Source organism: Sparus aurata, chromosome 16 (assembly GCF_900880675.1).
Source record: "Sparus aurata chromosome 16, fSpaAur1.1, whole genome shotgun sequence".
Taxonomy (NCBI): domain Eukaryota; kingdom Metazoa; phylum Chordata; class Actinopteri; order Spariformes; family Sparidae; genus Sparus; species Sparus aurata.
In genome coordinates, this window is record NC_044202.1 from 13,490,634 (window position 1) to 13,515,498 (window position 24,865).

Here is a 24,865-nt window from a genome sequence, read left to right on the forward strand (position 1 = left end):
GAGGAGGGAAAAAATGAAATGCCATGAAGACTTCTGTTTTGTGATGGCTGTAATGATTGTTGTCTCTTCTGCTCCCTCACCGCTGACTACAGCCCTCCTCCTTCATCTAATTGAATCCGAGCCATGTGATAGTAGTGACACGCCCCCTAGTGTCTCATGTCCGCCAAGCTCCTGGAGTTTGATAACCTTGCTCTGCGTCCGGGAGCATCACTGAAGGAATGTGAATGTGGCTCCGGATGTCCTCGCCTTGTTGCTAATTGTTGCTGCAGCCCCGGAGGGTCTCTCGCATGGTGATCAGGGCTCATCCCCGCTCTCTTCTCAACCCTGTCCGCTCGGACCTACAATGATAAGCACCGAGAGTGTTTTGGAGAGTGGAGACCAGCCTTGCATCGCTCTGGAGCCCCTGAAGAACACGCACTTGCCGGGCAAGGCGACGCCGGCCGGTGGCGGCTGCGCAGCGCTCGCGGACGGCAACCCCAAAGTGACGGCCAACGGGGTGCACGACATCGAGGACCGGATCCTGAGGATCACAGGCTACTACGGCTACAACCCGGGCTACTCCAGTCATAGAAGTGAGTGAAAAGAAAAAAAAAACAACAAAGTATGCTGATGGGATCATGAGGGGGGATGCGACAGTGTCACGGCTGCCTCTGCCAGGTGTGAGATCGCGTCAGTCAAAGGGAGCAGAATTTTATCCTGGTAGAAAAATGTGTAATGAGTGTTTTTTTTTATTATTATTATTTTAACCACAGAGAATGTAAACGCAGGTGATGCAGTGTCAGTGGTGCGTGGAGAAAAGAAACAACGCACGCCTCCTCTGTCCTTGCAAATTAGTTTTTATTCTAATTGGGCTGTTGCAAAAAAAAAAAAAATCCGCTCTTAGGAACTCAACTAATTGGATTTTAATTAAGGCTATAATGAGGCGGCGTGAATGTCAGTCACTGCCAGTATCAGCTGGACGCTGGGTGTTGCTCCGGCCCATCCATATCTGACACAACATGAGAGAGAGACATAGGGAGAGAGAGAGAGAGAGAGAGAGAGAGAGAGAGAGAGAGAGAGAGAGAGAGAGCAGCTCCATCTCCACCAGACTCTGTAATTACACAGCAAAGTGTCATGCACAACTGATGCTGCCATTCTCCAATTCAATTTCAAAGTTGATTGTTTAAACTGTCGCCTCATGTCGTCCACATCAAACACTCATGTTGTTGAACTCCTGCAAACACTCAATTACACCCCGAATGTTTAATTAAAACAATCCATTCCCCACATGACAAACACAGCAGCTCTCTCTGCTGAGGCATGTGAGTGCAGCCGGCTGCCTCTGCCCCTGACATCACGCTGGAGATATAGCAGCGCTTCTGTGCGTTTAGCTCCTCCATAACTCTCATTTTGTCGATGTGGCTTTGAATGGTGGAGCAATATTCTGAGATTTGCTGACACGGAGACAATGGCTGGGATTGGAGGATAGAGCTGATGATGCACTTTGTTCAAGGGGATGATTTTTTAAAAATCTGGCCCCTCTGTTTGAGTATTTTCAGTACCTGTGGGATTATAAAAAGGGGGAGAGAATAACCATTGCAACGCTTGGTGCGTGGCCAATTACTGGTTTTACAAATGGCCTTATGGTAATGAAGCAAGGTGTGCAGAGCAGGCTCTAACTGGCTGTCTAAGGTTGTGTTTCAGATGCTGTTACACCTCACCCCTAAGCACTGGACTTGTCACGCACGCTCCCTCCTGTCTCCTTCTGGCTGTTACATAAAAACACAAGTCTGGAAGAGAGACGTGCCGCCAGTGTTACAACGTTACTCCCCAAACCTACTACTCAGCGTTTGTCCTCGGCGACATTACACATTACTCTGACACACACTCCGGGGGAAATGTGCGCGTATGCGGACGGGGGCCTCATTCAATCAAGAGCGGTTCCAGCTGAGACTCCTTCAGTCGAGCTGAGAGCACCTCAATGGATTTTTTAGATCGAGGCTGAGGAAGGGGAAATGAGCCTGTCTCTCATTAACGGCCTCCTGTTTATCAGGGGTGTCAGTAGCAGTAGATTAAGCGTGAATGCAATCACACACTTTCATTTGGGAAAATATCCACACGTCCATACCAATCAAGTGGCGGAATGGCTGATCAACAAGGGGCTCCTGAAAGTTGGAACTGAAGAGGGATTGAACAGTTCCGAAGCCTTTGAAACGACGGTGATATTGTGTTACAAGACGAGATGTTTGGCTGCGGTTCTGAAAGTGATACCAAAACAAATTAAGAAATCTAATATCGCCTTATGTGTGCGTCTTTCTCAGCCCTGTTGAAAACACACCCTAAAATTAAGAGGATTCATGCTAGGCTTAAAGGACAAGTTCACCCAAAAGTGAAAATCCAGTCATTATCTGCTCACCCTCGTGCCGATGGAGAGTGAGGTGAAGTTTTAAAGTCCACAAAACATTTCTAGAGCTTCGCGGCAAAACGAACCTTCTCACAGCATTCTCCAAAACAACTGAAGTAGATGGGGACTTGTTGTGAAGCGTAAAAAAACGATTGAAAAATCTCTCCGCAAGCCACAAAATCCCAACTTGAGTTGAAAAGACATTATTTACACCAAGCTCGTGCACCCACTTCAGAGTGCACCTCACTACAGTGAAGATTTGGGCTTCAGAAAAGGTGCAAGCAACGTCTTTTAAAATCAATTTTGGATCTCGTGGACTGGATTAGGTCCATTGGTTAATAAATTGGCCCTGAGTGTTTATCTCTTTATCTGTGTGTCAACATAATCGCAAAAAACTCCCCAAAATATGGCCTGGTTGCAGCTTCTCATAGGTGAAGATTTTTGTTGTTTTACATGACAGTGACCTGAATATTTTATCTTTGGCGCGGTGGACAAAACAAAACATTTAACAACACCAAGCGATTTGTCAAGAATGTGATTAGCAGATGAATCAATAAAGGAGATTGCTGTTATAGCAATCTCCTTTATTGATTCATCTGCTAATCACATTCCCAGTTCTCAGCACACAGCCCCAGTTCTCAGCACACAGGCCTCTCTCTGTCCCACCTCATTGCCTGCAGCAGACTGTAGCACAGGAAAATAAAAGATGGGCTGTCATCTGTGATGTAATTTCAGGTATAAGGAGCAGGTGTGGATTGTAAGAGCACCCCATACCAAGCCTGTAACAGCCAGTGTATCTGCGAGCGGAGAGCAGGGTATTCGATTTTGAGAGGTGTTTTTCCCATTTCCCTGATAAAATATGCCATCTGTAGCCCCGTGTTTCTTCAAATCCATCCGTCAACTGGTTTTTGTGCATGCCAGAGTCAACAGAAGGTATTCCTCGGGGCAACATACTTGTCACCATATTTCCTGCTTGCACAGCTATTAAACATGCTGCTGCTGGTGCTGTCACTGTGAAGCGGCGCTGACCAAATTGCTCGTGTGTCACGGCCCCGTCCTCCACACTTCCTCTTAGAAGCACAGTCACACATTCGTTTACTTTGTTTCGTTCATTGCTGAACTTGGGTCACTCAATCTGTTGGGTCTCATTTTCCATAAAGGGTTAGACAAAGGAGAACCTAAATAGAACAGTGGGCTCGTCCTGCCAGGCCTTTGGGGTAATGATATATTTAGTAAAATTCTGCTGCCAGTATATTATTGCCACTTGCCATCTGCGTTGAATTAGAAGATGCCTCTAAGGGGGCTTATGGACTACATTTGTGACAGGGGCCAGGCTGTAATATATATAGTAGGTTATGATCTAATACATGCAGCGATAAGATATGAAAGTAAGAAGATAAACGAAACAAGCGAGGTTAGAACAACAACAAATACTGGGATGAAATTGACTGTAAATCCGAATAAAAAGACGACAACATTTTCTAACAGCAACCCTGCTCAGCTCCTGCTGTAGCAGAATACAATGGCGTGCGCAGTAAATGCTTCCTCAGCACCTCCCCGATAAAACCACCGCAATTATTTGCTGCTCACCTTGTTTGGGGAAAAAGGCAGTTTAGAAAAAGGCTATTTAGAAGAGTGTGTAGTGCAGTCACGCTCCCCGCTGGGTAAACAGGTACAGTGCAGGAGGAATGACAGGTACTTGTAGTGACAGTCCCGCTCAACACTGTGCCTGTGGTGCTCACTGCTGGCATCGCAGCAAGACGGCAGCACAGACTGGCACTCGGAGGAAAAACAATGAGGGAAGGGTTTGATAAACAAGCATTTATCACAATGGGGTGTTCTTTAAGTGCACGTTTGGCTGAAAAAAAAGTCCGGGAAGAAAGAGAATAGATGTGTCTCTGGATGCATTCGTGTTTGTTTCAGGTCCAGTGTTTACATCAGGTGAATCTTCACTTTCTTCCCCAAACGCTGCCTCAGGCCTTCTGTACGTGCATGCACTTATTTTGGACTGGCCCGTTCCCATGCCTGCTCGCTCGGTGCTATTTATAACCAGCCCAACGTTGAATGGGATATGAGAGAGATTTGCCTGAGCAACTCCTGGAGTGCTGTTGGTCCCACGTGCTCCTGAAAATGAGCGAAAAACACTCTGCAAGTAATGGGTGCAATATTTCCTCCACAGGCGTTACATAAATGCTGACCGGCACTCGTGCCACTGTGCTGTTGGTCATATGTTGTTGTGTCAGGGCACTGAAATATTTTTGCTTGTTGCAGCAATTCACTTTTACGGCTGAGAATGTTACCTCCTCCGAGGAATCCTCTGTAAACCAAAAATAATATGACATAATGGAAGGGCACAACATGGGAAAGGTTTGTAATGGCCTCTTCGTGATGCTGAGGGCACTCACAGTATTTTCATCAGCCTAACACTGCCATCCTGTGGTCTGTGCATCCAATGACAACAACAACAACACTGACCGTCTACATCTTCCAGTGAAACAAACGGCAGTAAATGTGTGTCCTCAGTGTCAATACAACATTTTTGTACCACATCTCATGTTGTCAGCAAAATTGACCTTTAGATGCTAAAAAAGTAAAGTTGAAGTGTTATCTCTTCCAAATCACTGGACGACGGCTTTCCCACAGTCTCCAGAGGTCACACTTGAGTAAGAGTAAAGATATTGTATTAGAATAGTACTTTGGTAAAAGTGAAACTCTACCCCATACAAATATTACTCGAGTAAAAGACTTAGTGCGTCTAATTTTAGATACACTAAAGTATCAAAGGTAGTCTTCTGTCAATAAATGTCTAGACATGGTTGTTGGAAAAGTGTAAAGACAAACCGAGATGATTTAGAGAGTTTTATTATTATTATTTTTCTTTTTAATGAAGTGTCTATTTGTGACAATAAAATGACGAGCAGCAGTTTCTGGTTAAACCAAAAAGATCTTGTCTGGATCAAAAGGTGTGTCCTCCTCATAATGTTGATGGACACCGAGAATAACAATCAGAGCCTGTCAGTGGCCAAAAACAAGCACCTTATATTGATGGCTGATGATTGACTTTGATGGTGTGCAAATACACGCAGGGATTACATTGCAGTCTGTTTCGTTGGCTGCCAGCTGGACCAAATTTGAAGAATGTTCTCCCCGTTAGTCACTTGGACACAAAAACATGGGAGGATTGGGTCCAGGTTGAAAAATACTGACGCTACCCTTCAATTATTTTAGTTTATATTGTGCTCACCGTGGATTCACTCCCAAATAAAGTTGTGTTTAATAAAACTTTAAATCAGGCACGGTTAGGCCAGGCAGTATCGCAGCAAAAGAGTCTCAAGGCAAACAATGAAGCAGTTCACAGTTTAATTTACAGTAAAGTCTGGAAACTTGTATGTTCATAAACAAATGCACAATGGTGGCACAAAGGCAAATAGCTCGGGCAAGCCAAAATGTTTAGGAACCTGACATACAGTAATACAATACTACATGACCAATAAATAGTGCTGTGGCAGGGGTGTAGGTCAACATTTCTTTAACTCCTACGGGGAAATCTTACCACCCATTACACAGAAGGTGTTTTTGCCCTGAAGGGCCATAATGGCCTAATCCAGACATGTTCTTTCCAGTTGTGTCCGTATCAGACGTCCATCCACTACCACTGCTGGAAAGAAAACGTTCAGCACGTACACTTGAAAAGCTCTCTATTCGCCACTAGGTGTCCTCATCTTCTAATGTTCTAACTACACTGAGCTGAGTTGATGATGAGAGGTCCAGTGAGTGGAAACAACACACATAGCGGTCAGCACTTGATTCATGTCCAGTCCTCACTACAGTGAAAATCAGCTGCAGATGTCATTCAAGCCTCAGTCTCTCATCTCCTATCCTCCCTCTCTGCTCCTGGTCCTCACTGAGATGTGATGGGCAACAGAGATGGACGAAAGACAAAGGTGCTCGCTCCATAAACTGAGGACCATTGATTAATCTAAATGACAAAGGAGCCTGAATTGGTTCAGTGCGTCAGTACACAGGAGGCCCACTGTTGCTATGGAGGTAAAGAGAGGATGCTGTACTATTTTGTGCTTTGATCTGGGATGAAATAGTACCATTGTGTTACACTCAGTTTCCTGTTTAGAGTTTAAGGTCCTGATGTTTGTTTTTGGTTGAAACTGCTTTAGTGTAGAAGTGATTCAACTTTATCATTTCATAGCTGTGGTTTGTGGTGTGATTGAATTTTAGTGTTATAACCTGAAGTGTGTTGGATATACCACTGTTGGGCTGCAAAACTTAAAAGTGAATTTGAGAGCTGGCAAAAAAAATTGTGATATGTTAAAAGGACAGTTCACAGAATAAAAGATACATATTTATACATATTTTTTTTCGACATAGTCGGCCATAGAGATGCCTGCCTTCTCTACAATGAATTGGAACAAAATGGCACTTGGCTTGTGGTGCTCAAAGTGGCGAAAAAATACAGACCAAGAAAATCCACACCTTTTTGTGCGCAATTTCATGTAGGAAGCATTTTTTTTTCTACTGAATTATAAGCCAACTGTGTCATCACACAGACAGAAGTGTCCTGTGGATTTTTGAGTAAAAAAGGTAATGATTTCTGGAAAGAGACATTGCTGATGAGTTTTTCCAAGGTATTTTGGGGGGCATTTTGAGCACCACAGTGCCATTTTGTTCCAGTACATTCAAGAGGAAGCAAAACATCTCTACAACCATAGTTGCAGCGACACACATACTGGACCTTTGTCGTACGGTTGCAGTTTGGTCAGGTTAAAGCAAGCAAAATATTTAGGATGGGGTCTTGAAAACATGGTTTGGGTTTGAATCACTACTCTTCTTCTGTAACTCCAGTAACCTCTCAAGTCCCAGAGGTAAGGGGTAACATATATCAACAGGGGAATATACTACTACAGTTTCTATCATCCCAGTACTCCTCCTTTGCCTCCGCCATCAGCAAGGTTCTTTTCTATTGCAGTTTGTACCTGGGGATAACGACCTGGGGAAACAATGCCTCTTCCTGTTTCAGTCCAGCAGAACAAATGGCATAATAAAAGCGAGATTTATAAGGAACCAATCTATACACAGATAGTGTCATCAAAAGTAATCTATTGCTAGTTTAAGAGTAAAAATCTGTTGTTGTTGTTTTTTTCATTTTGGGGTGGACTGTCCCTTTAAGCTTTGGTTACCAATGCCTAAAAAATCTAAAGGCACACAGTAGAGAAACAAACAATCAATCACTTTAAGTGCTTGGTCTAATATGTGTAAGTGAACTGTGGCCCCCTGTAGCGCCCTGCCGTGCTCCAGGTATTTCTCTTAATCTGCTAGCGATTAGCATCCTGGGCTGTGCTGCTGACTGGATCGTTTTCTGTCCCCTCCCTGTCTAGATGTTGGCTCCACTCATCAGCAGAGCTATTTTTAAGTTTAACCCTCCTCGTCTCAGGGGATCCATACCCACCAGCTCATCCCCTTCTTACGCCTGACCAAACATGCGTTTTAGCCATGCTTGCATCACGCACTTAATGCACAAACATTTTAATCAAGCCTCACGACTTCAACTTCAAGCACTGGCATTTTTAACACTCGCTCTGCCACAATGAATGACCATGGGAAATGAATGCGGCCGCATTTTGTGCTAGAAAACGACGACAGAGTTGCTCTTTCAAAGTGTCTCCTCAACGCTGAAACAAATACATTTCCATGGTGTTACTGGAACGTGGCCCTGCATATTTTTCCATTATAAAAAAAAGCCAAATGATAACTGTGCTTTTCCTCTCACAGCCTGAAGAATGCACAGAGAAGCACTCTGATCTGCTATGCTCTCTGTACAAGTGCCAGAACTTTGGCTGATGAGCTTTGGAGAGTAGGGACAGACAGGACGGGAGGGGTTCTGGGAGACACTGATATAATGAGAGCAAACATGACTGCAAAACAGCATCATTTAGTGTTATTTAAAAAAACAGCTCAGATGGAAGCCATTACGCTTACTGGACTGCATGTTTACATTCTCTTTCTCTGCTGTTCCGGGCTTGGCTAGTATTGATTTTGCCAGTGAAAGGGTGAGCATAGCATAGCACAGGTTATTTTAAGATTATATTACAGGCTGCAAGGCCTCATGTGTCCGACCGCATACACTAGACACTGATATGTGGTTGATGTAGAGGCCTGAGCAGTATGCAGGTCCATTAAACCCTCAGGTAGATAAACCACAGCTCGAGATTGAATGGTCCGGGGGCTTTCCTTGAGATGGAAACTCCAGACCACAGCCCCGAGCGTGGCTCACATCACAGCCCAGGCTGACCCTCCTCCGGTCTACACTGGCTGCTGATGAGATGGTTTCTTTTAACTGTCGCAAATTGCTGGCAAAAGCATTCTAAAAGTATTGAAGTCATCACAGTATACATATTTAATGTAAAAACACCCCATTAACAGTCAACGTCCTGAGCAGTAATGTTTGCTTAAATACAAGTGAAGAAGCGCCGATCAGAAGTGCTTACAGCTGAGGTGATGATGCATTGCATTTGTTCAGGCAGGGCGCCGAAGCTGCGTTTGCATTTGCTCATTGGCACCGGCTGTCTCACTCGTGCTTCATAATCACTGGTTGACTGGATTTTTTTTTTTTTCACTGAAGGAATACAACAACAGCGTCAGGTACTAACAGATAACAACTCCATAAAAAATTATGAATAAATAACCATCGCCTGCAGGTGTTGAATGTTGGCAGTGCAGGATGTGAGACACAGAACTCAATTTGCTGGTTTATAGTGCATTTGGGGGCTCGACCACACACACGTCTTTGCTATTGGCTGCTTCTCCGATTTCACCGAAGTTTGACTCCAGGATGCCAATAAGCTTCACCACCGGGTGCGAATGTTCTGTTTGCCACTACGCTCGCAGTGAATGGAGGTGAATGGGCGGGGAATATTTGCTGCTGTTGATTTTACTATGACTTATGAGAGGAATAACTCCCCTATCAGCAACGTCACATTTCTAGGTGTCAGGTTATTGAGCTAGTATGTTGTAGGTGATCCAAATGCTGCTGTTAGATGAGCTTCAATTCTATCCGAGTCTTCTTCAGTCTTCTTACTTCCAGCAATCAGGGGGATATGGTGTGATAAATAGTACCTTATTTCCTATCAAATGTAGAAGAGTTTACTTCGGATAGTGCTGGTACATCATCATTCTTAATTTAAAGTTGCAAATATGTTGTCACAGAGCAATTGAAACACAGGTAGTTCTTTAAAATGAAAACAAATCCCTTGTTTGAGTTGGTTCGTACTGCTGTCTCCTTTCCTCCATCTTTGGAAATGGAGTTATCCTTTGGGTAGCAGTGATGTGTGCCTGTGTAATGGGGGTGTAAGTGTGGGCAGATGCCCTCTTATGGCCTCTTGGATAACAGAATCTACATTTAGGACTGTTACATCTTTGTGATGGTTACGCTTTTGTCAGGGCTCAATTGTGTTAATGCTGCAGTGGTGAAAGCAACAGGAGAGAGCTCCGACCCTCAAGGAGTAGTGAGGAGCAGGAGGTGTGCCAAGAAGGGAGAGAAAGACACTGGAAGACAGAGGACAAGAGTATATATAGAGAGAGGAAGGGGTGAGAAGAGCCTGGTCAGGTAGAAAAGAGAGAGGAGCAGGAAGGAGAGAAGGAGGGGGCAGCAGCTAACGCAGCATAATTAGCCCGGGCTGCTTGGTTACCTTCCAAACAAAGCTGCTGATTTGTGGAGCAACAGAAGAGGAGGGGAAAAGCGAGAGAGACAGAGAAAAGAAGAGGGGGGGAGGTTAGAAAGAGATGAGGGGAGTGATTGCGCCATGCCACACACACTTGAAGCTCAGTCTCCCTTGGAGACAGTGGCAGCGCTGGATCCCGGCATGACAGTGCAACAGTAGAGTCTCCACTTCACTGCACTTCCACTGAGCTATCTCCACTCAGCTGTGTCACTATCCAGACAGACAGAAAGAGAGCACCAGTAACTGAGCGCCGGGTCTGGAGAAGAACGGAGAGTCAGGACCGGAGTGCTGGGAAGAAGGCAGAAGAGTTGACAGAGACCTGAGAGGAGGAGGAAGAGGAGGGGTGGGTGGGTGGGGGGGCAATCAAGAAGAAGCGGAGGAGTCAGGAGTGTGAGGATGCACGGAGCTTGCAGGAGGAGCTGCTGAGCGTACAACAGCAGCAGCCCGGGCACACTTACACACTCACACACATTCACTTCCCAGGGAAGGACAGTGTGTTGTGCCGCCAGTGGAGGATGAAGAAGCACTCAGCCCGTGTAGCTCCCCTCAGCTCGTACAGCACTCAGGTCCTGACCTGCCCCATCTCTGAAGGTAAACTGAGAGAATCAGAGAGGCCCAATTTATACTAATAACTATGTTTTATATGCATTAGCTCAAATTGCCTGCTCAAAACTATGAAGCACTTTTTAAATTATTTTTGATGTCAACATAATATTTCCCATGTTCAGTGTACAGATATTCAACCAATACAGATGATGTGATGTGGATGGGATGAGTTCTACTTCAGTCACTGTTATGCTGCATGTGTTGCATCAGAATCAGAAATTGTATTTAACTGGATTTACAAGGACTTTTTGACAGTTTTCCTCCTAATGGTGAGAAAACACACATTTGTATCATCTCCGTTTCCAGCTGGCAGAGTTAAGAGGCTTCATGTGTTGACAGGAGATGTAGTTGTAGTTGTTTTGTACCTGTCCTTACTTCATTTAACCGAGTATCACCGCGACCAGTTATGACCTAATTTAGATAAATGCTGGATGCCGTTTGACCTGCAGTCAGCATGCCTGTAACACTGCAGACGTGGCTGTGAGCTTCATATTGGATTGAGCAGGGGCCCATCCATCAATGTCACTGGCGTGCCGCGTCAGTGGCAGGGGATAAAACACAGAATGGATTGAAATGTGAGGTTCGAGCGGCATACTGCGTCACGCGGAGTGGATAAGCTCTGTTGATGGGGGCCAGTGGTGAATGCGGAACAGTGATTTCTGTAATGAAATGGCATGCTTTCAGATATGTCCTTTTTCCGGCCATGGACTCAACTATTCCATGTTAACAGATATGTATGTAGCTTTTCTACACTTTCTAAGCAGTTATTCTAAATGTACTTGTGGATATATTTTAATGTCAAGGCATTTGTTACCACTATTACATCTTAATTACAAAAACCTTTTGAAAGGGAAACCTGGGCTCATAATTATGCACCAATTGATTTCTGACAGCTGGTGCTCAATTATTAAGTCTAATCACTTGAAGACTGCTGATTTGAGCAGTTTTCCAAACAAGTGCACGTAGTTCAAGTTGATTGAGATTAACCTCAAACAGCGCACCTTCTACTTTTAGTGGAGTAATTCACTGCAATACCGTGCTGACAGCCTACACACATCGGGGATTATTGTTTCATTTGCAACTTTTTAGCAGCAATATATTAGTCAGCAATAACACTGTCTGTTATGTGAATCCAGTTTTGGCTGTGAGAGCTGCTTTTATGAGGCAGGGGAATAGTAGAGTTATAATATTACTGCATCTTGGCACCAGGTCGGCCTGTAGTGGCTCTTTCCTCGGGACAGAAGAGCCCGTATCCAACACCAAAAAGCTTTAGGTTTTGTCAGCGCCACGAAACACGAACCACCTAGCTCGGTGGGCGAGGAGAGACAAGGAAATAAAAGAATAAAAGAGCGGCTTCTCTCTAGCAGAAAATTTCAGATCTCAGTTTTGCAGTTAGCAACCACCAGGCTCATTAGGTTGATTAAGAATCCTCGCTGTGACAGAATCTAATTAGACCAAATCCCTCGATGATCCGGTAGAAACGAAAGTGTAGCAGTGTTGAACATTTTGCTTTCACCACATACCAGATCTGCTCCCAGCTGGGAAATACTGTAAGGTGAAACCTTTTATCTGAGGGTTTTATCTGAGAGGTTTTTTGAGGTTATAGACACAAACAGTTTATAATGAAGTGAACAGAACTAAAAAAGGACTGAGTTTGACTTTATCATCATCATGAGCAGCAGCAGCAGCATCGGTTTTACACTTTTTGGACAGGCTACTAAAGGTTTTCTCAATTATACATGAAAGCTTTTTTGGTCTTTTGCTACAAACACTGTGCTGTTGGTGAGGAAATGTGGTTCTGCAGTGATGGATAAAACAAGGCTAGTGCTGCACTGATGCAGTGGTAGAGAGTAACTAATTACACCTACTCGTATACTCTGCTATAAATTTCAACTTAACTACATTTCAAAATAAAATATTGTAGTTGTTACTCTGCTATATTTACCTGACAGGCACAATCACTGTTTAATAGATAGAGAGTTTCAATTAAACTAACAAAAAAAATACACAATTTCCCTCTAAACTTTTGATATTATATTTAAAAACCAAAGAATTACAAAGATATATATTTGCTTGAAAATCTTAGTGTCAAAATTAAGAATAACTATAAGAATAACTAGAGATGAATGAGTAACTGTACTCAAATACATTAATTAAGTATATGTTTTAAGGTAAAGGTACTTTATTTTCATTTTCTGTTACTGTGTACATTTTGGGGCCAAATATTGTTGTTTTTGTTTTTTTTTTTACTCCACCATATTTACTTGATAACTTTAGTTATGAGTCATTTTTAAAATTAAAATGAGTCAGTGTTGAAAGGCTATTAAAAACAATGTGTAACCAATCACGACATTCGGTGGCCATTTACAGAAGTGAAATGCTGTTTATGTATTGATGAATCAGTACTAACAACCTAATGATAAAAAATCTGATAATATATGTGTCCCAGGGGCCCATTTTCTGGGAAATACTTTTACTTTACTTAAAGTGCACTTAGTTGATAATATTGCTGTGCTTTTTCTTAATTGAGCTCTTAAACACAGGACTTATGCCTGAGGTGTTGGTACTCTGACTACTTTGCTCAGCACTGCACTAATGTGACCGCGACTTTATATTTACCATCCTTTCTCTCATATAACATTTACCGCTCTCACTTACTTTCAATACTCTCACTACACTAGGTGCCAGCAATAATCTCATCATACAATCTATCAAGTGAGTTTGGCAAGACTGTTCAGTGCATTACTCAATTAAAGAAGTATCCCTCCTGGAAAAGTGTCATTTTCCTCCCTTTGTGCCCAGTGACCAGATTGGACACAGACACTTTAGAAGATACAAGGTGGCATCACATCAGTATAAATGCGTTACACAGAAATGAAACCGCTACGATACCGGTGTTACCTTATCTAAGAGTTTGTGCGCCGCACACTGGATTACTTACATGTGGGCACAATCTGCTTTCATTAAACCTGTCAGTGAGTGACACTCGTACTCCCATTGCTTGACTTCCTGATGAGGTCTCATTGCAAATAACAAACAAAAAGACTGTCAGATGTAATAATAAGCAACCCTGAGATGCCCCGCTACTGTAGATGGGGGATACTACGGATGCGAGTTTCAGTGCTTGCAGGGCTCTCGTGTCTGTGGCCGTGGTGGGAATGGCAGAGCTTCACGTGCTGAGCAAGCAAAGAGAGCACAGGCAGCAGACATCCAGCACATGTCATCTTTTATTCCTGCCCTGGTGTAAATTGATCACGCTGTTGAAAGTTAAAGAACGGATCTGAGCTCTCACAAAATGCTCACACACACACACACACACACACACACACACACACACACACACACACACACACACAGCACTTCACATATTATACAGCACCATTAAGGTCCATAAGCCATTTACTCCTGCAGTCAGTAAGTCTATCTATCTATCTATCTATCTATCTATCTATCTATCTATCTATCTATCTATCTATCTATCTATCTATCTATCTATCTATCCATCTATCCATCTATCCATCCATCCATCCATCTGTTGTAGAATTTGTCTGGTGATAATATTTTACGTCTATCCCAGTTATCCCAAAGGCGACATTTTCATAGCAGGATCGTACCGTGTGAACAGTGAAAACAGTGGCTGCCAAGGTTGACATGACTTTCTTGAGGAATGTCATGTGGTTAGGTTTACTCTTGCTTTCTGGGCATCAGGTTTCTGTGCACACCTGACTACAATGGGTGCACAGTACATGCTGCATCATGAGGCGACAAAGCTATTTATGACATGCGCGGCCACATTGCTAACCTGACACATTTTTTTACCAAAGCCTTGCCTCATGCATTAGTGCCTTTACAGCAAGAAGTGCAAACGGTGGTAGTGATCACTGAGGGCGATAGATCAATAAACGCTTATGTGCTGGACATCAGCCAGGGAGACACAAAGCTACATCCTTTTATACTACAAAACATACAGAAAAAAAGGCAAAATGGAGCCTGCAGGTAGAGATGCTGCAATGCCTTTTCTCTTACTGCCTTTTATTCGTTTTGTGTCCCATCAGGAGAGGACGGTTCAGAGTCTCATGCGGAGACACCTGGCAGCGAGACCAGCGGAGAGAGCCAGTCCTATCAGACATGTACCAACGCGGCTCTGAAGGTGCTGGGTGGTCTGCTGATGGTGCTGTGTGTCTCCTCCTCCTGGGTGGGCACCACTCAGGTGGTTAAGCTGACCTTCCAGTCGTTCTCCTGTCCCTTCTTCATCTCCTGGTTCAGCAGCAACTGGAACATCCTCTTCTTCCCCATCTACTACTCCGGACACATGGTCATCACACGGGACAAGCAGACCCCCATACAGAAATTCAGGTAAACTGCCAACAAAGCAATAAACAAAATCTGCCTCGTTGGATTTTCTAAAAAACAGTTCAATTAGCATGTTTTTGTCCCTTCCGTCAGGGAGTGCAGCAAGCTCTTCGGGGAGGATGGGATGACTCTCAAGATTTTGGTAAAGAGGACAGCACCCTTCTCAATCCTGTGGACGCTGACCAACTACCTGTACCTGCTGGCCTTGAAGAAGCTGACCGCCACTGATGTGTCCGCCCTCTACTGCTGCCACAAGGCCTTCGTCTTTCTCTTGTCCTGGATCGTTCTCAAGGACCGCTTCATGGGTGTTCGGGTCTGTATGAAAACACCGCCAATGATCATGACACATTAAATGGCTGTTTGAGGAGCATTGATTCACGGTTCTGGATCTTTACTTGCAGATTGTGGCAGCTATAATGGCCATCACAGGCATCGTGATGATGGCTTATGCTGATGGTTTTCATGGCGATTCCTTTGTGGGAGTGGCTTTGGCTGTGGGCTCGGCCTCAACATCAGCTCTCTATAAGGTTAGACCACCAAGCATGTTGCAGGTCGAACCATTTGTGTGATTGCCTTTACACTGACTGTAAATACTTGCACAGGCGCTGATGAAACACCCAATTGTCTCCTCGACATCCAGGTGCTGTTCAAGATGTTTCTGGGCAGCGCCAACCTTGGAGAGGTGGCCCACTTCCTTTCCACCATGGGCTTCTTTAATCTCATCTTCATCTCCTGTGTGCCCCTCATCCTCTACTTCACAAGGGTAGAGCACTTGGGCTCACTGTCCTCACTGCCCTGGGGATACATGTGTGGACTGGCAGGACTGTGGCTGGGTGAGAGTGCACACACATCCAGGAAGAATGAGGATTATGGTTTCACCCATCGTTGACACTAACCAAGCATTCTGAACTCATTTTAGCACTGTAGCTAACTAAACTTCTTCATATTAGGTTTCCATTTGAGGTCCATTTGTAGTCTGACTACTATTAAGTGATCATGTTTGAGTGGGCTTTGGTTGCATGCATATGAAACAATTCAACAATTTACAAGACTGGTGCAAATTTTGCCCAATTTGTTGATTGGCTGATCCATATCAGCCATGTTTCCACCCTGTGTAGATAGAATCTTTAGACCCAGGAACTACGATTTTCAAGGAACTTAAAGGTTCCTTGGGTCCATTGTTGTCTGTGTTTCCATCTCAGTGTAAATACCTGCAAAGACTAGGCAAATTAGTCCACTAATGTATGTGAAAGCGAGGGCAGTTTTATATACAGAATTTCTGCATGCAAATAAGAACAATAGTGTGCAGACTTAGTCATGTCTGGAAGTACTGAAAGCCCCATCCCCAAAATTCCTATACTTCTAGAAGTCCCTCCATAGGTTCCTAGTCCCTGAAAATGTTTCTGTGGTGGAAACGTTGCTTTATTGACTTATCATCTCAGCTGTGATTAATTTGTACCTTCATGTTTTCAACCTCTTCCATGTCTTTTACAGTGTTCAACATCTTGGTCCATGTTGGCGTAGTGCTCACATACCCCATTCTCATCTCCATAGGGACCCTGCTCAGTGTGCCGGGCAATGCAGGTAGGGTTTTTGATTATGTGCTTCGAGTCTTACCTCCAATTTCGTGATCATTATATCTTGATTATTATGATGGGAATTAACATGATTGTGAAAATGAGAGTAAGTGGCCACACATACTGTGGTTTTGTCTTGAGAGGTCAGCACTCTGTAGCAAACAGATTACACAGCAAGTCGACCGCTTTCGTCCTGGAAACCTAATCATCAACGTGCCTAAACAGACCCTGCAACTGTTCTCTCGCTGAGGGAGGATCCGGTTGCCAAGGCGATACTAAATGCCCAGACAAGTTCTTTTCTCTAACCATGATGGACTGTATGAAGGTCAGTGTGTTACACCGACGTGTCCCCGGACTCCAGACCGCAAAGACACAGGGGATAAAGTGGATCCCTTGTGCTGATTACAAGGCGCATTTGCTTCACTCATCCCCTACAGCCGCGGTGTCCTGTGGTTTATCTTACTTTCTGTAATTAATCTCAATTTGTTTTTGTTTCTCCCCCACCCTCCTTTCCTGTCCTGCACTTCGGCTCCCTCTTTTGTTCCTGTCTTTCTTTCACCTGCTGCAGCCGTAGATGTTTTGAAACATGAGGTGATCTTCAGCGTGGTGCGTCTGGCAGCCACCTGCATCATCTGCCTGGGCTTCTTGCTCTTGCTGCTGCCGGAGGAGTGGGACTCGGTTACGCTGCGTTTCCTGGCCAACATCGCAGATAAGAAGTCGGAGGAACACGGCGAGGAGCTCACGGAGTCCAGTGTCAACACTCGAAGCCGCAGTCGGGCAAACGGCGCTGTCTCCATTCCCTTGGCGTGACACGGCCGATCTCTTCTAGTAGCCTTTGTTAACCAGTCTTGAAGCTGTGTCTGCTCATGTTCCCCCACTGCCCACCCAGGAGGTGTGGCGGGGTGTTCAGTCCACATGGACTCTCTTATCAGGAAGGCAGGGAGTATTTTCATGAATTTTAAATGGGAGATGCTTCAGAGTCTCCACCACTTCACTGCAGGAGGGGGAACAGAGAACATTTATGGATCTTACAAAATTGAAAGGGTGGAAAGTGTTATTTACTTTCTTGAGGTACTTGCCACGCTCAGCCCCTGTTCTTGCACGCCCCCAAACCAAGAGCTGTGTGTCCTCCCCTGACCTGCTCTGCGGACTGTATTCTGTGAATATAAATATTGGCAGGGCGAGTTTGGCTCAATCTTATATGTATTTATGATATTTATTTAGAGCTGTATCAATAAGAGTATTATTTTAAGTCTTATTGAATAATATTATATACAAGAATGGCAATTATACTATGCGTAATGTACAGGCTCTTTTGGTTTTATAATAAAAGACTTAAACCCCACATTCATAGCCGTGTGTTATTGTCGTGGTTACTAGGTGTGCACATGTATGTGGCTGAATCTGAAGTTCTTAAGTATTTTAGAATATATTTTACATTTCTTTTGTTTTTTGTTGCCCAAATCAGTATCAAAGTTCCACATGTTCATCAAGTTAAATCAGCAGAGTCTCCAACACACGGTACTTGAGCTCAGCAAAGATGATTCCTAAGACATTAAAGATTAGAATAGATTTTGCATTCAGGGCCATTGCCATAACGTAACATCTCCTCTCAAGGGATGGACAGAAACACAACAGATGTTGTTTCTTTGTTTTTTAAATTCCCCATATGAAAAATTACAAATATACAATATGTGATAATAAAAAATGGGAAGGAGTATTGCCTAAAAACCTTGTTGTTTATACACTGAGTATTCAGAGGCAGCTGTGACAGTGTAAAGTGACAATATTTAACAGAAGAAAGTGGCATTATTAACCCAATAGATAAAGAAAAAGTAAATAACTTAGCAGTGGAGACAAACCGTTAATAAAAGTATTATTATTATTATTATTATTACAACTAATGTTGTTTGTAACTATTATCTGTTTTCAGGGTGGAATCCTGCCTTTGACCCTACAAATTTTTTTTTGGAATATCACCTATACAACATGCCAAATGACTGTATAGTCTAATGTTAGCGAAGACACATATTTTGATTTTTTCAAAGTTTTAGCTATGATTACCATTCTTTTGACGCAGACAATGTGGAAACAGCCCTTTAAGAACATATAAGAGCCAAACCATCGTCATATACTTCAGGGCCAAGTATTTTTAGGACTAAGATGCATGACTCATACAATGTCAGTAATCAGTAAAGTGCATTGCATTGATTTAACAGCAGTGACTTTGCAGTATTCTCCTCTCTATATGATGCAGTGCTTTTCTGTGCTGTATTTAGCCGTCACTTGCTAACACACACACACCCACGCCCTCACACAAATGCATTGCAAACTGAAGATTGAGAATGATTCTGATTGAACGTTTCAACTATAAATCACCCGCTTTCACAGAGACACACAACTCGTGGTAATAAGGCATTCCTATATGACTGGCAGTCACACCCATGGGACACTTTGCCTGAAGAGCAAAACAAAACACGGTGGAAAAATCGCCTTTTAGTCCACATAGCACTGCTAAGATGATTAGGGTGTCAATGGAATAATTTGTCAGTCCTAATACATAACTGTGCACACATACACAAATTCCCAGGAGTCCAAAACCACTGTGCCATTATGAGTGCTGGTATGCACTCAGTGAGTTGAGACCTCTAATGAAGCATTTGCTGAGGTGACAGTTTCAGCTATACATCTGCAGTGGCATTTTAACATATTAAAATAAATGAGCTAGAAGAAGCAGATGAATGTGAACTGTACAAATCTTTATGCCGTGATACAGCAGTTACGCTGCTGCCACCCAGCTGGACGCTGATAAGAGGCGTTAATCAGAGAGAGAGAGAGAGAGGTCTCGTGGATGTCATGTGATGTCTATTTAGCCACGATAACACATTTCTGTACTCATTCTTACTGGATATTTAGATACGGGGTAGACAGAATAATGCTACAAGGCCTGGTCATGTTACAAGTCGAATCAGCATCATTTGCAAAAAAAGGACCAGTGATCAGCACTTTTAACAGAAAGATGAGACAACTAATAGTGCTACAAAGAGGCCGAACCACTCTGTCCAAACTGCAGACGCATCACTGAAAAAAAGATAAATTATTTAAATAATAACAACACTCCTTTTGCAGTCATGCAAGCTGGTTTGGCACAGCAGTGATTTCAGCTAAATGTCAACCGCAGCACACTAACAAGCCAAGAATGCAGGCTTAGCAGGGGCTAAGTTTAGCATGTTAGCATGCTAATATGTCAGAAAAAAAGCCCATCACAATTTCCCCCCCAAAAAACAGGCTGACATATTAAAGTGGACATATTATGCTCATTTTCTCACACTGTCCCGTGCTACAGCATCAAATTCCCCCTCTGTATAAAACGCTCCTGGCTCTATAAGGCCCCTCTTCCCAAATACCCGGTCTACTCTGACTGGTCAGCTCTAACATGCCTGAGCCATCACTGCTAACAAAAACAGAGGAGTTTTGCTACATGAATTATTACCTGCCAAACCAGCTGCTAGGCATAACAGCAAATGTGTGACATGGTGATGTAGTGTGATGTCAAAAAATCACAGAATTAAAGGCTAATGAATGAGGCATTTCGGGAACTTGCTCACAATGTATGGATATTTAGTGTAATGTTTACCATGTTAGCTGTGTTAGCATGCTGACATTTGCTCATTAGCACAGATTCCAATGTGCTGCTAATAAGAATGTCATTGGTTTTGCAGATATTAGCTCATAAAGCTGAGGTAGGCTTTTTGAAAAACATACATTTTGACATGATGTAGTATGCAATAAGGTAAGGGTATAAAAGCTTGTATACGTTATCATCTGGCCACTATGGACAAATAGCCTATAACAAATGTCATAGCAGTAATACGATATTTCAGTGAAACATAAACAATTCAACCTCATGGTAGAGCTAGCCGAGAAGATAAGCGATAATCAAAGTCAGTAGTTTTAGGATTCTTCCTGTTGGGACCACTTACACTGACGATTAATGGCGAGCAATCTCATAGTTATTGTTGTAAATGATCACCACATACAGTAGCTAATCAAGGCCTGTACCAAATGGTGCCACCAACAAAGAAGAACAGCGCACACCTTTAAGCTACTGTAACTGGCAGTGACATGATGTACAGAGCGTAAGGGACGAGGAAAAACTACGACTTGACATGCAGCCTGACACGACTCACATTTGTAACAGATTCCCTCCGTGATTTTCTGAGTGCTCATTTTCAGTCAGTTAACAATTTTCCGACCTGTCTCTCCCCTCACCCCTCTGGGCTTTCCAATATGGAAGGGGTGCAGGGAAATAACAGGCTCTTTCAAGCATTAACTTATGAGTTACAAAGTAACCTGTAGGGACAGTTGCCATAGAAACCCAGCTCATTATAATGAAAAGTATGAAAGCAGGGGGATGAAGTACACACCTACTCTTTTAACCGCTACCAAAACTGTTTGTTGCATCACTTTGGCACTAGACAGAAATGCTTCAGGACAAACAATGAGGGTGCCAGCAGGGGACATGTGAAGACCACCAGGTTTGTTCTGGAGTGGCCGAAACAAATAAGGCGAGATGGAGAGTCAATTTTGAAGGTGAAGTTATACTGTAACTAACACAGGCCAAAGATCTACAGGGTGTCGGCACCCTACATCAGAAAAGTTAACAAACCAGTGGACCTACAGTGACAGAGTTCAGGCAAATGATGAGAAGACATGAAAAAAGGTGAGAGTAGTCGTTTTAATTAAACTTTTCATATATTACCTTTACTAGAGAAGAGTTTCAGTATTTCAGCTTGTGAGCCTAAGGACAGTGAGTAGGAGAATGGGCTCCACAGGCTCCAGAACAGGTCAGCGTAAAGTAGCTCCATGTAATAGCCTGCAAGAAGAGGGGACACATCCCAAACCAGAATGGACCCTCCCTGCTCTGCCGGTCACTGTGGAGCAGTCGTTGGGATCTCTGGGACAGAGGAAGACCACCTTACCTCCACTGAAGCAAGAAATTGCACTTTCCACACTCTCAGGTTAGTAATTCTCCTGTCTCTAATGTTTTATTCCAACTCAGGCTTTTATCATTTGTCTTGTGATTTTGATTTTGATCAGAGATAACAGTGTGGGCATGTGTTTTTTTGTAAGAACCGTGCATTGCAGAAGGGCTCCCACCAAAGCAAAGCGACAATTCGAGCATCATTCACTCCCATCCACCCCGAAGACCCCAGGTTAGCGGGCAAAATCAGCTGCCTGATACACAAGTTATAACAGGCTATTCTCATTGCCTGATTCATTTGAGGAGTCTCTCATCCCTTCACTCCTGCGCTCGCTTGGACTCTGGCAGACATAGTTTTGCATTATTGTTTCTGACTGGTTGTGATTTTTACCCAGACATCCCATCATTATCTCTCCACAGGCACTGCAACCGCTGGCCCTTCAAATTGGCCACACAGGCACTGCCAATCAAATTGTCATGGTAATGGAAAAAAAAAAAAAGAGAAAATGATCACATCTGACTGCCTCAGCGTCAGCACCCTCATGCCATCTCAAAACCCAGCAAGGAATATGATGTTTGTTGCAGGGCCCGGGACTGCAGAGGTGGGGATGTCCACCGGTTTTCTACAACAGGCCAGACAGGACGCTCTGGCACCGGCAGAATGATTCAGGTAAATCATTCTGACGAAGTATGGATGAGCTGGAGTGCATCTTACATCAATAATTCAGATCATACGTTTTTATATCGAGGGAAAATTAAAGTGTGCAGCAGTACTTAAGAGACATGGAGGGAGAAGATGGGGTTGGAAAGAAAGAGAGGGAAGAGAGAGAGCGAGACGGTTGTGAGCTGCGAGTGTGGGCCCCCCCTGTCCCAGTGGATCTGATTAAAGTAACAGTGGAGTGGAAAGTTGGGTGGTCTGAAGCCATGACTGGCCCTCAGTGGGATCTATCAGGGTGCAGGGAACAGAAAAGTCCCCACTATTAGATACACATTCATAGACACAAAGAGAGGTATATCCTTGACAGTCCCCAGTTCAAGTCCCATAATGCATTGTGATTTATGTGTAAATGTGTTTCTTACAGTGGTGGAATGAGTGGTGACATCCTCTCCTTGTCATTTGTAAAGCAAAAGGCATCTTTTGGCCCGAGAGCGTAGATTCGAGTAAGGAAAAATTCCCCGGACAAAAAAAATGAACCCTGGAGCCACAGAGGAGGGATCCCTCTGCCAGAACAGACAGATGTCACGAGTACAGACCATAAAGACAAAATCACGAAGTGTCCATATTTCATTGCCAAAATATCCGATAATGCAGATTCTATAAAACATAGGTGTAATGGTACTTTGTTGCCCCAAAGTCTGATAGATTCTCATAAATTACATTATTAAACTGTTAATACCTGTGCTACTTTGAACCATTTTTTTGATTTTGGTGGTATTTAAGCCAGTGATTCCGAACCTATGAAGTTGTGTAGATGATTTATAGTCTAGGAAAGAAGATTATTCATCAATCTTTACTTTTTTGGTGAATTTTTAGAGGGAAATCTCTATTTTGTGGAGGTACTTACAACTCATTGACATCTGAAACTTTAAAAGGAGCAACAAGACAGTAAAGCTGTACTAATGGTATTATATGAAACAGTGCATTGAATTATCATATATTTATATTCTCACAGCATATAAATCCAAAGAAAAACAGCAACTACAGCTGTCAAATAAATTAAGATCATTAAAAGTACAATATTTCCCTTTGAGGTTAAGTACAAGTTCCTGAAAATTGTAAAAAAAAATACAGTCCTGGACTAAATGTTCTTAGTTACTTACCACCACTTGTTTCTAATGGTCTGTGGTCTCTACAGGGAGGGTTCCTGGAGGCCCAGACAGCTCTCACTCAGCAGGCTCATCGGCATCGGCGAGCTCACCTCCGCCAAGCCAGAGAGCAGAGAAGACATAAGGTTGTCTACACAGTTAATGGTACGACTGCAAACTGTTATTTAAACAAGCCATCTTCATTAAAAATCTGTCTTAATGTGGTTTTACTGTTTGATTCCAACATCATTTGGTCTGCTTATATGGCCCTTTAGTTGGAGGTCCAAATACAGAAGGGATCCAGAGGCTGAAACTTGTGAGAAGGCCTACAGAGAGAGACATCTTCTGGGATGAGACCACAGGAGAAAGTCTGGACCCCAGTTGCCTACTCGACCCCAAATCTCTGCCCCATCTCTGTGAAGAGAGAGAAGAAAAAAGGATTCAACAAACTGGACGCAGGGTACTGTCTTCATGGACAAATGAGGGGGAAATGCTCAGTGTAGATGACAGGGGTAAAACACGGAGGAGTGGTCGGATGGGCCCCGAGTCTGCCAGAAGCTCTCAGACAGGGAGGATAAGAGGGGCAAGAGGAATCTGGGACCATAAACTGGACTAAGAGCGCTTTGTCAACCAAGTTGCAATATAAACATAACTCTTGGTGTTCCTGAGATGTTCCTTGCATGGCTGAGTTTATGGTGCCCTCTACAGGTGAAAGTGATGCACAAAAGTGATAAAAAAAAAACGTACTGTCTGGAGCTCATTCATTCTCCCCTCAATATTGATAGCAAACATCCAAAAATACTTCTCATATTCAGTTCAAAGGATTCACATCAGCCAGCCACCATGAAGCAGCTGGTCCAGTACTGGGCATTTTGGTTTCGAGGTTAGTGCAAAAGAATCCTCAAGTATCCAAAGATATCCCCTTCTTTGAAAAGACATGCAGCTCTTGCAGAATAATTAGACTGAAAACAGGAAGCTGCTAATTGCACCATCATTATTCAAGTGGTCTCTCTGAGGCCGGCCCTTAGCGTGTTTAGAGAGGCTGAGAGGAACTGGACTCCTCCCAAACACCTGAGGCCACAATGGAGGATAAAACAAAAAATAAATAAATAAGAAGCCTGGTCCTCTGGCACGGAGAGATAGATGAACATTGCTGGGATCACATCTCACAGCAGGGGGCTGGGCAGGAATTAAATCAGTAACTACTACCTGGCAGCAGTTCATGAGGACTACCTCAAAGGAGGAAAGGAACATTAAGGAAATAAAAACAGTCAAATGTGAACTTTATTGTCCTCTACCACTGGGTGTCATTATTGTGCTGAGGGACACAGTTAAGTCCCACAGTCGCACCGTTTGAACAGGTGCCGTAAATGTTTTGGTAGGAAGGTCTATTTTAAGTCAACGCAACCAAGTGGTAGTTAAT

The 24,865-nt window shown here is 43.5% G+C and overlaps 2 protein-coding genes across 4 annotated transcripts; both read left to right on the forward strand.

The window, feature by feature from the left end:
* Window positions 1-31: 31 nt before the first annotated feature.
* slc35f4 (solute carrier family 35 member F4) lies at window positions 32-17,999 on the forward strand. 2 transcript variants are annotated; one of them, XM_030443648.1, is made up of 7 exons: window positions 32-572; window positions 14,778-15,078; window positions 15,169-15,388; window positions 15,477-15,602; window positions 15,716-15,908; window positions 16,570-16,659; window positions 17,221-17,999. In XM_030443648.1, the coding sequence occupies exons 1-7, from the start codon at window positions 344-346 to the stop codon at window positions 17,460-17,462; spliced, it is 1,401 nt and encodes a 466-aa protein (XP_030299508.1). In that variant the 5' UTR covers window positions 32-343; the 3' UTR covers window positions 17,463-17,999. The 2 variants fall into 2 exon arrangements, with proteins under 2 accessions (XP_030299508.1, XP_030299509.1); XM_030443649.1 differs by lacking the exon at window positions 32-572 and adding an exon at window positions 10,480-10,707.
* A 3,131-nt stretch (window positions 18,000-21,130) lies between these two features.
* LOC115597593 (uncharacterized) lies at window positions 21,131-24,319 on the forward strand. Of its 2 annotated transcripts, XM_030443651.1 has the most exons (6): window positions 21,131-21,673; window positions 21,786-21,868; window positions 22,057-22,116; window positions 22,222-22,306; window positions 23,493-23,607; window positions 23,718-24,319. In XM_030443651.1, exons 1-5 carry the CDS (start codon window positions 21,475-21,477, stop codon window positions 23,585-23,587), a joined length of 522 nt encoding a protein of 173 aa, XP_030299511.1. In that variant the 5' UTR covers window positions 21,131-21,474; the 3' UTR covers window positions 23,588-23,607; window positions 23,718-24,319. The 2 variants fall into 2 exon arrangements, with proteins under 2 accessions (XP_030299511.1, XP_030299510.1); XM_030443650.1 differs by having other exon boundaries at window positions 21,786-22,116; window positions 23,718-24,302.
* The last annotated feature ends 546 nt before the right edge of the window (window positions 24,320-24,865 follow it).

Bases quoted from the DNA above. Each gene is read 5' to 3' on its own strand.
- slc35f4 (XM_030443648.1), top strand. From the start codon at position 344: ATGATAAGCACCGAGAGTGTTTTGGAGAGTGGAGACCAGCCTTGCATC. The intron at 573-14,777 runs GTGAGTGAAAAG...GTGTCCCATCAG, and splicing joins GGGCTACTCCAGTCATAGAA to GAGAGGACGGTTCAGAGTCT. The intron at 15,603-15,715 runs GTTAGACCACCA...CTCGACATCCAG, and splicing joins CAACATCAGCTCTCTATAAG to GTGCTGTTCAAGATGTTTCT.
- LOC115597593 (XM_030443650.1), top strand. From the start codon at position 21,475: ATGGGCTCCACAGGCTCCAGAACAGGTCAGCGTAAAGTAGCTCCATGT. The intron at 22,307-23,492 runs GTAAATCATTCT...TGGTCTCTACAG, and splicing joins GCACCGGCAGAATGATTCAG to GGAGGGTTCCTGGAGGCCCA. The intron at 23,608-23,717 runs GTACGACTGCAA...ATGGCCCTTTAG, and splicing joins GGTTGTCTACACAGTTAATG to TTGGAGGTCCAAATACAGAA.